Source organism: Ictalurus punctatus, chromosome 8, assembly GCF_001660625.3.
Source record: "Ictalurus punctatus breed USDA103 chromosome 8, Coco_2.0, whole genome shotgun sequence".
In the NCBI taxonomy this organism is placed as follows: Eukaryota; Metazoa; Chordata; class Actinopteri; order Siluriformes; family Ictaluridae; genus Ictalurus; species Ictalurus punctatus.
The window spans coordinates 4,963,900-4,979,703 of NC_030423.2; the positions used below are offsets into that span (position 1 = coordinate 4,963,900).

The window sequence follows — 15,804 nt, forward strand, 5'->3', positions numbered from 1 at the left end:
GGACATAATGATGTGAGAGACTGATAAACGATGGTTATGTATGTAACCACGGTTCTATGAATTTTGGATGACCACCAGAGGCGGTGCTTTCAACACCTGAATGTCCATCACGTGTATGTGCAGTTCGAGTGTTTATATCAACAAAGTCACCTGTGGCCTGGGTGACATGTGCCTTTTGCCCCGGTACTAAAGGCATGTTCACCCCAGCAACGATCTCTTGGCAATCTTCTCGCGAATCTTCCGAGTGACTGCCAAGCAATGGCGGTCATCTAAAATTCATAGAACCGCGGTTACATACGTAACCATTATTCTAATTTATTTCCACTGATCGCCAGAGGCAGTGATTTCAGCACCTCGATAATTAATACCCTGAAGATGACGAGGAAGTTCTACGTGCCCCTTAACAATGGGGGAAAAAAATGGCTGTAGCCACTGGGTTGTGCGAGATCACATTCACCCTATAAAATCTTGCAAATTTGCAGGTTGATGCCCATGACGCAACTATACAAATATCTGAAAGAGGGACCCCTCGTAGGGCTGCACATGAAGTAGACACACTCCTGGTTGAGTGACTTTGAACCTGAGGAGGCATCCGGAGAACCCTGCCCTTATAGGCAAAAACGATAGCCTTTACAATCCATTTTGATAGACGCTGCTTGGACAAAGCGTGACGTCGCCTATGCCCCGTATGGCAGACAAACAGTGAATCTGGCTGCTGGATTTCAGCAGTCGTTTGGATATAACACTTTAGTGCTCGCACTGGGCACAACAGACTCGCACTCGACCCCTGCTCATCCTCTTGAGTTGGGGGCTCAAAAGCTGACAGACTGAGGGGCTGGTTTGTATAAAACGAAGAAAAGGTTTTTGGGAGAAATTAAAGGTTAAGAAATTAAATTACCCCTGTGTTCCCCGAACTCCAGTGTGGGCCCTCTCGCCTTACTGATAAGGTGTGTAACTCACCTACTCGTCTAGCTGATGCCGTGGCTAAGAGGAAAGCTGTTTTCATAGACAGCCACCTCAAGTCTGACCTCTCTAGAGGTTCAAATGGAGGCTGACACAGTGCCTCTAACACGAGAGGCAAGTCCCAAGAGGATACTGGATTTCGTTGAGGAGGTTTCAGTCATTGAGCACATTTAAGGAAGCGGGTCACAAGGGTGTGGGACCCATTCATCATGCCATCTTCTCTATTATGCATGGCTGAGATGGCAGCTATGTATACCTTGATGGTCGAGGCTGCAAGACCTCCATCAAGACGGCACTAGAGAAAGCTGAGGATTATCAGTATGGGACAGTGACACCCTTGACTGGGAACAGATCAACCAGTTGTCCAGGTACGGGAAAATTCGAATCCCCCTGGCCTCCGTCTTTCTTTGCGATAATAAAATAAGTGGAATAGAATTCACTGTTCTGTAAAGCTTTGTCTAATTGCTCGATGGCACCCTTCTTCAGGAGAGCCCAGACCTCCTAGCGTAGGACCAAAGCCTTGTTTTGGTCCTTGACTCTGGTCATTTTGACTCCATGGAACCTCGGCGGTCGACATCTGAATTGAATGTTGTAGCCCTGTGACAGGGTTGATACAACCCAGGTGTCTGATGTAACCGCTTCCCAGCATCTGAGCTACTGGCTGGTGAAGCACCTGACTGCGGGTCATTGTCTACCCCTTCGCCCCTTATAATTTCTTGAGGTGCGACGGCCTGAAATCTGGCCTCTCTGTGCCAAGTGAGGCACTGACAGAACCTTTCTGGGCGTTGTGCTCTTGGCTGGGTAATCGGCTGTGGTATCTACTGAGCCAAATTTGTTGCCCTAGAGGGTTTCTGTCTAGCGGGGTGTTCACGATGCAGACTAGCAAACTGTTGTCTGGCCTATGTAAGCTGTAGGCTGCGCTCCAGGGCTTGCTGTGCAGCCGTGCCGAATAGTTCCCCAGGAATAACAGGGATAGACTGGAGGGCTCTCCTGTAGGGTTCCAAAAGTGGTCCAGCCATAGGGCCAGCCATATTTGGTGTCAGGCGAGGGTTAAAGAAGACATTAGCCTCCCCAACTCCCTGGTCATATATGCGAATGCCTACAAAGAGGCTTTACTCAGGCTCTGGGCAGAAGGGTCAACCTCCAAAGCGTGCAGTGTCTGGGACAGGGCCAGCCTAAGGTGTGACATGGAATTCCCAATACGTCCCATATGTGCTGCTGTGTCATAGCTTCTCACAATGAAGTCCTCTGTCAACCGACACTGTGGCTGGGGGCAGCGTGCATTTGGCCGAAGTGCTTCATCAGGTCATTGCATAAGGGTGCCAACAGCCGGCTCTATATTGGGCATGCGGTCAAGGCCATGGTCGGATGCATCCTGCATATTAGCTAGTGCTCTACAGTCTATCGGTAAATGAGAGAAACGTCTGGGGTCTGCCCAGCACCTCTGCAGCCCCTCGATATCTGGAGCTGAGGGTGGGGCACAGAGAGCTGCGGACTGAGAGGTCTTCCTGAAAAAGGCGCTCTGAGGAGTCACCAGGACAGGTGCTGCATCTAGCCCTAGACATGCCAAGGCCATTTTCTTTACCACAGGCCTGACTGGTCTCCGAGACCTTCAGTGTACTGTGACTCGTCCCCTGCGAATTGGGATGAGATGAATAGTGGCTCTCATCTGCCCCCTCCTTGTCAGAACCTCCCATAATAACTAGGCTCTCTGAGGCCCTAGAGGAGAGTGCATCCTCCTCCTGGGTCTCAAAGGCTGGTGACCGTATTGGAGGCAGCACCCTGGGAGGAGACTGCGGTGCAGCTGCAGCGGGACCACTAGCAGGCTGTGCACTGGGTGGTTGCAGATTAAGGAGGAGAAAATTAATCTCTGCAAACTCAGAAGCCAATTTGTCTACCTTCAGGGCTAGGGGATCTACCTTTCTGCGTTTCCCCTTACCAGGGGCCCCCTGCGATTCAGTCTTATGGCGCTTATGAGAGCTGGGAGACATGGCCTGTTTAGGATGCGGTTGAGTGTCCAACTTGCCCTCTAGCTGGGCCACCGTGGCTGCCCGTGCTGCTAAGCTCATGGAGCTGCAGTTCATGCATGCCATCTCCGTCAATGCCTCTCTTAAGTGGTCAACCCCCAGGCACGAGGGACATCTCTCATGGTCATACTCTAGTTCCAGAGGGGCCAGTCAATCAATGCATGTTATAAACATGGGTACCAGCAATAATTACTATCCACCTGGTTTTCTCCGTGTGACCACTTTGCCAGGTGGTAATTGAACACGAAGAGAGAAATATATGCACTTTGCCTTATCTCTGCAAATAATTAAAGAAATCCACAAACTAAATCACGGGGACGAAAAACAATCACCCGTTTTGATCACCCCCTTCAGGGTGCGTTGTGTAGCCTGTCCTACTGTCAACGAGTCACTTATGAGAATTAAACAATATTGGGGAATGATCCCTCTATGATCACTATGCACTGTGATGTGATATGGTGCAGTTAAGTGTGAACACGCTCACACTGTAGCCAATAATTAAATAAATTCAGGAAATAAATCACGGGGTCGAAAGCAGTCACCCGTTTCAATCAAACCCATTCAGGGGCGTTGTGTAGCCTATCCTACCGACAATGAGTCACTTATGAGAATTAAACAATAATAATATTGGGGAATGATCCCTCTATGATGACTATGCACGGTGATGCGATATGGTGCAGTTAAGTGCGAACATGCTCACACTGTAGCCAATAATTAAATAAAGTCAATTAATTGAAACCCAATCGGGGTGTGTTTCTTACCAACAGCGTGCTTTCAAAAAATGAAACAGCCAAAAATCGTGGGGAATAAGTCCACGATACGTATAAACGGAAAACTACGGGAGGGGATTCCAACCCCGACCGCAAGTGTTTAGCGTTGTATTAGCGTTAAGGTGAGAAACACCTGATCACGAACTGTAAACTGCCGCTTGCCGAATTAGAGTGTGCCCACTCCTAAACGGCATTGATAGTGGAGTCACTTACCTCTTGCAGGATAGCGTACTATCTTAAGTTAAATAATCACAAAAAAGGTGACTTTGTTGATATGAACACTTGACCTGCACGTACACGTGATGGACATCCAAGTGCTGAAAGCACCACCTCTGGTGGTCAGTAGAAATGAAATAGAACTCCTACAGAAAACGTTTCCTTCACATTATTGTTGCTAAAAGGTAGTTCTACCTGTAATTAAATTATAGGGTGTACTTATTTTTTCCCAAACATGTTGGAAGGAGTCTTCTAAATTCTAAATCACTTAACACTCAGGGTGCTTTGTAAAGTTTCCCAGCCTGGGGAAATCTTCAGAACCAAGAGTTTACACTTTCTCAGTAAAATGACAAGCTGCATTTTTTGAGAGGGAGAGAGTGGTACTGGTGACGGACTGATTATCGTGGCTATTAAGTGAGTGATAACAGGAAGTAACTAACTTTCATAACATTAAATATAACTATAAACTGTTAATTTATTTAAAACATTAAAGTAAACATTGTAATCATTAGCAAATCACTATGGTTTGCATTGAGTAACACACTCCTGACAGTGTATTATACGTACACAATGCACTTTGCATTGTGCCATCACCCTGGTTTACATTACTTTTATATAACCTCACTGTCCATCATGTGTTAATCCTTAAATAGGTTATACAGAATATACTCTGTTAGCCCTTATTAATATTAATAGCCAATATTAAATGTACAGCAAGGAGAAGGGTTTGTGACCACAGTAGGGTTAATCAGCATTTCATTAATTAATTCATATTTGCTTGACATTCAGGTCTAATGTTCTGTTTGATTAAAATAACACAAAATGCACACATTTCCATTTGTTAAATACAAATATGCTACTTTTACTCAACTTCTAGTGTTACCAATTTCAAAGGACACAGTTTAGGAATAAATGCACATGAAATAAAGGCTTTATCAAAGTTCCCCTTTTAAGTCTCTTCTTTAACAATTTCTGCATCCTCATAATACATCTACCGAAAATGCTGAGCATTACTGAGGTCTGTCTGCATCCTGCAGCTGCACACAATCGGAAGCACACAATTGTTTGTATGCTGTACCATTATAGTTTCCCTTCACTGGAACTAAGGTGCCTAGTCCAAACATGTTCAAGCATGACAATGCCTCTGTACACAAAGCAATGTCCTCAAAGACAAGGTTTGTCAAGGTTGGAGTGGAAGAACTCAAGTGGCCTGCACTCCACTGAATACCTTTGGCATGAATTGGAGAGCATGTCAACCTTCAGGCCTCACGATATATTGTCACGATATAATGTTTATCCCGATATAATGTTTCATATTATTCGGTATCGAGAATTGTTGATACATTTTAATAACCTTTTAAACGAAGACCAGTAGGAAAAAAGGTTTGACTGTAACCACTGTATTTTTAATTTACTGACTTTATTAAGGTAAACAACAAATAATTTTAGTTTTAACAGTCAAAAACAAAATAGAATTTAAATAGAAATCTTCTCTTATATCTTATATGAAGATTAAATAAATAAGTGTTAAAGACCCTCTTGAATTTAAAAAATAAAATGTTATAAAATGTGTGCAATGTAAAAGTGTACACCTAGAACAATCAAGGCAAACTTTGAGGTCAACATCGCATTATAACACAGAATGTGACTCAGGGTGCTCTGTTTTGTGTCAGCCTGTTAGCATAGTTAGCCTAGCCTCGTATAAAATTTCCACCTTAACACTTACTTCCGGATAACACTGTGCTGAGGTCCGCATCTGATGACCTGAGCTCCTGCTCTGAGGACACTCACTGTCCTCCCCAGAGCTGACATTTTAACATAAAACACAAAAAGCGGGCCGTCAACAAAATGTCACATTTCGTCCTTGCCCGCTGTTCAGTCACATGCACTGCGCATGCGCACTACAAGTCTCTCGCAGCATTAGTGACTATCTAGCTACCATGGATCCACAGATAGGGGATGCATCTTTATTAAAGTATTTTTACAGCAACAGGAAGTACAGAAAAAATGTCACCCCCTCAGACCATCCAAAGGACTTTGTTCGCTCTCTCTGGGTCCAACAGGCAACCGGGATGGACTGTTTTAATAAAAAAAAAAAAAAAAATCTCTCTTAAGCTAATAGTCACGTGCAAAGAGGGTGCCTACTGTTCTCTCATCTGAGTTTGTAATGGGAGAAATGCTTGTAAACTTGTGCAAGTTTACTTTCACCTTTAAAGGTAAGTGAAACAGCTACTTTCAGCTTTGTTGACTGTTGGACCTCCGTGAGTTATGAAGCTGAATTTCCTCAGGGAGAGAATCCGTGGACGGATGAACCTGCAAATTGTAAACTTGAAGACCAACAAAAACATGCTGCATCTCCTTCGTTCTGTCTTTGGCCTCTCTTATATTTACATGTGATCTAATTCTGTACTTACTAAAACAGACACTCAGTCAGCGATCTCTGTTTATGTTGAGGAGAAATAAGATTCAAACTCCGGAGCATTATTCCCATTAACGTTACAGCACTTTGAAACTTTTATCGTTGGAAATATTTTGTCAGTTTTTATCGCAGGCCATCCACCATGTGCAAATCTTTTAAGGTTCACGTGGTTATTATTTTGATATTGCAAAAAGCCAAACTGTTTAGCGCTAATCCTTCAGAAACCAAGTCATTGATTATTATTGTTCTCAACTAAAATTAAGGTTCTAAACTTAAAAGATATTCTACAACCCCAATTCTGAAAAAGTTGGGACAGCATGGATAATGCAAAAAAACAAACAAAAAGAGTCATTTGAAAATTCTATTCACTCTGTACTATATTGAAAACACATTGTTGACGCATTATTTGATGTTTTACTTTGTGAATTTAATTTATTTTTGAAAATATACACTCATTTCAAATCCAATGACTGCAACACACTCCAAAAAAAATTGGGACAGTCGGCTGTTTACCACTGTGTAACATCACCTTTTCTTTTAATAACACTTATTAAGCATTTGGGCGCTGAGTGAAGATACCAGTTGGTTAAGTTTAGCAAGCGGAATTTTCCCCCATTCATCTATTCTGCATTTCTTCAGCTGAGCAACTGTACAGGGTCTTCATTGCCTTATTTGCGCTTCATAACACGCCATACATTCTCAATCCTAGACAGGTCAGGACTGCAGGCAGGCCATACTAGTACCTGCACTCTCTGCTCATGCAACCATGCGCTTGTAATACAGGCAGAATGTGGTTTGGCGTTGTCCTGCTCTGGATGGCAGCATATGTTGCACCAAAATATGTACATGTCTTTGTGCGTTAATTTTGCCCTCGCAGATATGAAAGTTACCCATGCCATGGGCACTGACACACACCCATACCATGACAGATGCTGGCTTTTGGACCTGACACTGATAACAGCTTGGATGGTCCTTTTCCTCTTTGGCCCGGAGAACACTACGGCTGTTTTGTCCAAAAACGTTGACTCATCGGACCACAAAACACGAATCCGCTTTGCTACTGTCCATCTCAGATGAGACTGAGCCCATAGTAGTCGGCGGTGCAAATGGACATTGTTGATGTATGGCTTCAGCTTTGCATGGTAAAGCTTTAACTTACATCTGTGGATGCAGCGGCGAATGGTGTTGTCTGACAAAGGTTTACCAAAGTATTCCCGAGCCCATGTCAGGATATCCATTACAGACTCATGACAGTTTTTAAGACCGTGATGTCTGAGGGATCGGAGATAATGCATATTCAGAAGTTGTTTTTGGTCTTGCCCTTTACGCAACCAGATTTCACCGGATTCCTTGGATCTTTTAATTATATTGTGCACTGTAAAAGGTGAAATGGGCAAAATCCTACTGATTTGTCTTTGGGGAACGTTGTTCTCAAAGTGTTGGATTATTCGCTGACACATCTGTTGGCAGATTGGCGAGCCCTGACCCATCCTTGCTCTTGAAGGACTAGGCCTTTGTTTTTTGTTTAAATACAAGTCAAAGTACATTTACAAATCACTCCTCTTTGTTTTTATTAACATTTTCCATACTGTCCCAACTTTTTTTGGACTTGGGGTTGTAAGAAAGTAATTGTTTTTATGAGGCTGATTTTATTTACATTTATGGCATTTGGCAGATGCCCTTATCCAGAGCTACTTACATTTATTTCTTTCATACATCTGAGCAGCTTGGCTGTGCTTGGTGGCTTGAACTCACGACCTTCCAATCAGTAGCCCAAAGCTAGGGTTGCTGGTATGTACCTTGTATTTTCAGTGCTTCCTCTATAAACAGAATCAGTTCCCTTACAACTATAATGATATGGGAAATTATTTATAATTTAAAATTAAAATTATTTTTTTAAAGTAAAAAATGAAGTTAATTAATTAAAATTAAAAATTTACAGATAAACCCAGATATTATAATGTCCAATTTGGGACACATTTCATTTCAGACTTTGGAATTGGAATGTTTTCATACTGCTTGGGGAAAATAGTAGCTTAGTGGTTAAGACAGTGGTTTATTGCTTTGAAGGTTGTGAGTTCAAATCCCATCACTGCTGGACCCTTGAACAAGTCCCTTAACCCTCAACTGCTCAGTTTTATAAATTATATAAATGTAAGTTGCTCTGGATTAGGGCGTCTGCCAAATGCTGTTAATGTTAATGATTTTTTTATTCAGATTGAGCTCTCGGTTTCAATCAACTAAAAAACATCTCTAAATTGCTTGAATGTCTGATACTCAATAATGATCAAAACCACGTTTAGATTTGTAAACATCATTGCCACCACATGCTAATCAGTTCTTGAATGGCTGAGCTTAATTTGCTCTATCAGCTATAACATATAAAATTTAAGATGTATTCAAACAAAATCGAAAGGCCTATTCAGGACTAAGTTAGTTTAGGACAATTTGTTCACTCACGCAGTATCCGCAGCTTTTCCAGCATTGTGCATATCCCTCCTCCCCAACAATCTATTTGCTCTGCTGTCATCCAGAAGAAAGTTCTGCAATATCCGCTCAAGGATGGCCAGACTGGGTAACAGCTTCTAACGCCAGGCTGTCAGACTCCTGAACACTGTGCTGCCCGCCTCCACATACATTTCCCCTAGATCCAAGTAACATCCTCCACCCCACTGAACGAATGCTTTGAATCAATAATGACACAGGTGTTCATTTACTGCATTGACATACTGTTTATGGCAAACAGATGCTATAATTGTAGAAACTCATTAAAGTACTACACTGTCCCTTAAACTCCATTCCTTTCAGGTTATTATCATAAAGATTACTGCACTGACACTTTATTTCCATTTTATGTCCATTCTTGCAGCTATGGACTTTATAGTTACTGTAATGTCTAATTGTCAAGTTTAAATGTTTTTTTTTTTTTTTGGTGATCTGCCGCTTTGTGAATTCACCCCCTCCCTACATGCTTCTTAATCCTGTTACACTTTACATAATGTAAGTACTGTGTATGTCATATTGCATCTTGGGTCCAGGAGAAATGTTTTCATCTCACTGTGTACTGCTCATTGTGTATGGTTGTGATGATCTACTTGACTTGAGTCTTTGAATTCATGGCATACAGTGGTGCTTGAAAGTTAGAGATGTTTTTTTCACTTTTCCAGAGTAATGAAAATCAACAACTCCAACAACATTGCTTTCTACCCGGAGGGAAGATCATATCAGGTCACATGGAGGGGAGCCATATCTGCTCCACACACTCTCCACTGGTGTCTCACAAGGCTCAGTGCTGATGACACTTAACTCATCCTTGCCTTTCCTCCTTCAAACACACGTTTCTGTACTGCACTGATCTCTGCGTGTCCGGCAGACATCCTCCTGGGTGGCAGCTCATCAGCTGAAACTAATTCCCATCAAGTCTGAGTTGCTGTATATTTCCTTGAAGATGCCAGCAAGACTGCATCTCCACATCAACCTCTTGTGATCTCCCTGGACATTTCTCAGATCACACCGTCTGACACTGCATGCAATCTTCGGGTAGTCCTTGAGTCCCGAGCCACCAACTTTCTTTCTTGACTCAAATTGCTAAAATGACTTTCATGTAGGTTTCCTTTACATCATCAGGAGGATCTGAGGATCTGACCGTTTCTATCTACAGAGGCCACTCAGGTGCTTTTTCAGTCCCTTGGTATTTTCAGATTTGACTACATCTCAGCCCTGGCAGGTCTGCCTCTGCATGCCATCCGGCTCCTGCAGCTTACCCAGAATCCAGCTGCATGATGCTTTCAATCTCCCCAAGTCTCTCCCACACCACCCCGTTGTTGTTTTCCCTTCACTGGCTTCCTGTAGTTGCCCGCATCAGATATAAAACACTGATGCTCGCCTACAAAGCTAAAAGCAGATTAACGTCCTCCTACCTTAAAGCCTTGTCACACCCCACTCTACACAATGCTCCCTCTGAGCCTCTATCACAGCTTAACTGGACCAAACATCTCTTAGGGTACGAGGAAGACATGCGTCAATTTTTTTCTACGTTCTGGCATCCAGGTGGTGGACAGAACTTGCCCTGGCTCCTGAAAGATCTGAGTCACTGGCTATCTTCAAAGGAAGACTAAAGACCTACCTCTTTATCAACCACTTGAATTAACATGTGTACTTATTAAAAAATCCCTTGTCTTGTGTGATTTCTTTCATGTTGTACTAGCCTATTCCAACAGGGTTTTATCTTGCTGATTTTCTTGGTCCCTGACCTATTGAACTGCCCTGAGTATATGTTTTTGATGGAGACTATAGAGCACTTCAATTGTCAAGTGTGCACAAAATGGCAGGGACTGTTGTACATTGAAATGCTTGTTGTGAGACTCAGGTACTCAACAGCTTTGCAATACAAAAAATATACATAAGAAGATAAGGGGGGAGGAGAAGTAGTACTACCCTAAGTAGTAGTGTGTGTAGTAGATGTAGTAGTGTTTGTAGTGTGCAATAAATATGATCAGTATATTGCACAAGGACAGGACTGTGTCCTTTGCGGCAGTAAAGTGGTAATAGTGCCCTTTGAAATATTGCAACATGCCCAATTGTGACAGAAATATGTGAAGAAATTGTCCATGGGTGTTTGTGAACTGTCAGTGAGTTTAACAATGTATGGGAGGAAGTGGAGTCATGAGTGAAAGAGTGGGAGAATAAGTAATAACTGGATTTTATTGAGGATCCCACTGGAACTTAATCAGAACATTAAGTTTGTCCATTTTGTTAACCAGTGACTATACACCGATGTGAATGTAAGCAAAGAGGCAGATACACAGCAAAGGGGCTGCTGCCACTCGAACTTGAATGCAAATTGCTCTCAAAGTTCATTTTGAGCTGATGATCTGATAAAACTGAAGAGTTTGCCCAGAGCTCCTGGAACCTTTATCCAGGTTGCTCTTTATCCATCTGCTAAATGCTGTAAATGTAATATTTTCAAGTGGGCCCGCTTAGATGGAAAAGCACGTTATTCTCACTGTGAATTATGGAGGTGGATCATTGATGCTTCATGTCTGTTTTGTGGCTGTTGGTTGATGGACACTTGTAAAGATTGATGACATCATGAAATCTGCTAAGTAGTATTATCTGCTAGTATCTGCTAAGTAGTAAGGATATTTCAGCCCAAAACATGGTTCTCGCTGCCAGGAGGTTCAGACAGGGCCATAGATGGGGCTTTCAACAAGATGATGTTTCTTTCAACAACGCATTTCCAAATCAACACTGAATGGTTAAAGAAACTCAAAATCTTAGTCAGATTTGACCTCTGCTAGAAACCTGTGTCCACATGAACAAATCTGAGAACACAAACCCGCTTGAAATGTTCTTCATGGAGAGGTTGACCAAGATCCTGCTACTAATGTCTCCAACTTTGTTAGACATTATCAGAAGAGGCTCACTGCTAAAATTTTCTCAAGGGCAAACATCACAATATATTAATTCTAAGGGTGCTGACAATTTTGAGTCCCTGTGTGTTTGAGCTGGTATACTATTGTTCCACCAGTTCCCATATAGGGTGCCAATAATTATGGAAGGAACCACATTTTCCTATACACTTTAAGCGACAGTCTGAACCCATATGCATGAGCGCACACAGACATTTGAAGAAGCCTTTATTTGGCACACATACATTATGCATACATACATACATGCATCTTTGGCACTTTACCCTGAAGGTACTTAAAAAGTTTCAGGACAGCGCCACACTGTTGTCAAATTCTAACAGAATTTTAAAAAATGCAAATATCTTCCGATTACTTTTGCCTATTGTCATGAGACTGGTCTTAATAGATTCCTTTGGTCATGCCTAGAACAGTTTTACCAGTTATGCAATGGTCGGCCGAACTTGCTGTCTGCCTTTTTGAAATGCTTTGAGAACCTACTTTTTAAAATTCCTCCTAGACCGTTCATCCGATTTTTATGAAACTCGAACCATATCACCTTCAGATCATGCCAAGAGAAATTTATTGAATTCAAGTTGATTAGTCAAACCTTTCTCAAATAACGTGCAAGCAAATTTGACAAGCATTTTGGAGCACTCTGAAAAGGTCATGAGGCTTGGTGTTTCTCATAGCCATAATGACTTGAGGGGACCTGCACAGTTTCAGAGCAGCACCACCACCTACCGTTCACAAGATGGAAAAAAAAAATAAAAATTTTATTTATTAATTTTTTTTTTTTTGCTTTTCGTACCGTTTGTCTGATTTTCACCAAAATCAACTCCGATCATCTTCAGTCCATGCCAACAATAAGTTATGAATTTTGTGTCAATCATGAACTGTCAATCATGCTCTGATGCTTGTTTAGATCATTACTGTCGTGCTTGGCCCCATTATTTCTGCTTGCAGCTATATTTACATTTAGATCTGTGGGATCGACATCAATAAAATAGTGCTGAAAACTGTGGTATAAAGTACACTTTAACTGGCCATGATGTTCAAGCATTGTGTGATATCTAAAGCCAGTACATCGTACAATACTTGGCCTGATTTTGCTGTCACAGACACAATCGCTCTTCAGGAAGGACACTTATGCAATCTTTGGTTAAGAGTTGAGAGCGGTGGTCTTAGAACACATAATGTGGCATGCTCAAAGGTGGCCACCTTAACCATGTATGTTTTATTTATTTTTTGGTTAAAAAAGTCTTTCAGCTTGCCACCCTGTCCCACAATGAAGAATTTGGGAGATTATCACATGTAAGGAGCAACCAGTACTTGCTAGAAATTGCTGCAATTCTTTTAATGTTGCTGTAGACCTCTTGGCAGCCTCCCTGGCCAGTTTTCTCCTGATCATCTCATCCATTTTAGAGGGACATCCTGTTCTTAGTAGTGTCACTGTTGTGCCATATTTTTTCCACTTATCGATTATTGTTTTTTAAGTGTTCCATGGTATATCCAGTGCCTTGGAAATTTTTGCAACCTTTTCCTGTCTGATATTTATAAACAATGAAATCCCATACCTGCTTTGTAAGCTTGTTGCGGGCCATGGCTTTTCCAGTTAGATATTATCATGAAGGTGCCAGCAAAATCTTATAGGAACAGCTGTACTTTATTTGGGGATATTTATTCACTTTAATTGATTGCAGGTGTATACTAATTGGTATTTAACATGTGTGTGTGAATGTGATTGGTTGATTCTGAACACTGCCACATTCCCAATTATAAAAGGGTGTGCAGACTTGTGCAAGCCGTGTAGTGGAATTTTTTTGTTTTTCTTTTTTCCCTCCATAACATTTCTGGGTGTTTGTACCTTGATATTTATTTGTTGCAATTTCACAATAAAGGTGAAAAAAGTTCTGACATGATTTAACTTAGTTTAATTTTTTTACATCACAAAAACCTGCCATTTTTAAAAGGGGTATGTAGATTTTATATCCACTGTAAATTAATTTTGCTTGCTATTTGTGCTGTGTGATCACCTGTTTTTATCTATTTTTGTCCATTAGTTGTTGCCACCCTAATTAAACTATGCAATTACTATATATATATATATATATATATATATATATATATATATATATATATATATATAGATAATATATTATACTACACTGCAAAAATATAAAGTCCCTTAAATGATTGAATGTGATCTGATGCAATAATGTCAACTCTTTTGTATATTTCACTCACCAAGCAAGTGTTTTCGGCTTCTTTCATTTTTAATGTTTGTGCACCTCATTGATGTGCTGTTATGAAAGGCATCTCAGCTTTGCATTAAATTCTACACAGGATTAAAGGACTAAGCACTGTTCCATTATAACATGTTTCTGTTGTTAAATATATATATAAAAAAATCTCTGTCTATAAATTTTCATCATCAACCTTAATGATTATTCATAATAATTGTTGCAGCATTGATTGGAATGAAATGCTTCCTGCTCTAGGGCTTGGTATGAATTGTATACGCTCTCTCACATTCCTAGGTTAATCTGGTTGCTGATGGTTATGATGCTTTCACTTCCAGTTTCTTTGCTTGTTACTATTTTTTTTCTATCTCTTAAATCCACTTGTATTTGTCTGTGTGTCTATTCATCTGTAGGAGGATATGAACCTGAATGAAGAACGTAAAGCCCCTCTACGTGAAAAGGACCTGAGCACTAAACGAGAGATGGTTGTCCAGTACATCTCTGCCACAGCTAAATCTGTAAGTGTGTTATATTTTTTGCTCCTTGTTTTAGAGAGCTAGACTGTTTGGAGAACACACAGCAGTAGCATGGCAATACAAGAAAATTGGATTTACCTGATCTCCTTATTTCTTCTTCTTCTGTTAAAGCCACACATCTCTAACTAATATATATTAAATTTAACTTTATTTTACTTTAATGTTTTTATTAGTTTAACTTTATCATTAAAATGTATACATTTTATCCCCTTGTGGCTACATTATTTACTGGCTCCACACACTTTTTGCAACTATGTCCTAACTGCATTTCAAGCACTGATTTGTTCAATTCTGCCCAGTCTAATTAAAAATAGGCAAAATAAATATCTGCGGACTGTCTTACCAACTGAAATACCCAACGCTAAATTGATTTTGCTTGCCATGTGTGCTGTATGGTTACCATTTTTTAATCAATTATGTCGAGTAGTTGTTGCCACCCTAATTAAACTATGAAATTGATGCACATATTATACAACACAGTAAAAATATCAAGCACCTTAATTGTACCTTTGTAAATATACATTAATTGTGGCTAAAGAGTGGCCTTGGAGCCTTTGAGTGGACTGTGAGCATTCTGACTAAATTCTGGCAGCAACCTTTAACTGTGACACTGGTTTGTTTTATTTTATTGTCTGGCATTTTATGATGCCAGATATTTTTGTATTATATTTTGTTCATACTCTGCAGCCCCACTCGGCAGTATCATATCAGTAGCCATTGCCAACATGCTAATATCATCCTTGAGATCTTATCCTTGTGTCTACAGGAGATAAAATAGAAACTTTATTTGAATCTACTGTAGACATGGTACCAACCATCTATAGGCTGTCATGAACCAGCCTCTCAACCAATTCTCAACATTTCACATTATCATCCATCTTTCAATAATGCAATACATGATTTTAATTAAGTACACATTGACTGGATTTGTAATTGTTATAGAACTGTATCTGCTAGATATCTACTAATAATTGGACAGTCCAAATAAAGAGAGATCACAAGGGATAATTTGATAGTCAGTATTATCTATTACACAACTTTAACTGGAATATTTAAATAAAGTAAAAGAAAAGCAGGATAGTCTACAGTTTACAGACTGTGTATTGATTTATCTGTTAAGCATTATTAACCATAAACTGTTGACCTGTTTTTTGAATTAGTTGATAGTTGTTCATGATAGTCAAGATTGTTGACATAAATCAGAGCTACCAAAAACTAGAAA

General features: G+C 40.6%; 1 protein-coding gene across 7 annotated transcripts in view; it reads left to right on the forward strand.

The window, feature by feature from the left end:
* diaph2 (diaphanous-related formin 2) overlaps positions 1-15,804 on the forward strand; it is a 388,403-nt gene that overhangs the window by 21,422 nt on the left and 351,177 nt on the right. For all 7 annotated transcript variants that reach the window (XM_053682091.1, XM_047157080.2, XM_047157081.2 and 4 more), the window contains one exon: positions 14,460-14,564. In XM_053682091.1, coding sequence (XP_053538066.1) covers positions 14,460-14,564 — 105 coding nt within the window. The remainder of the gene's footprint in view (positions 1-14,459; positions 14,565-15,804) is intronic.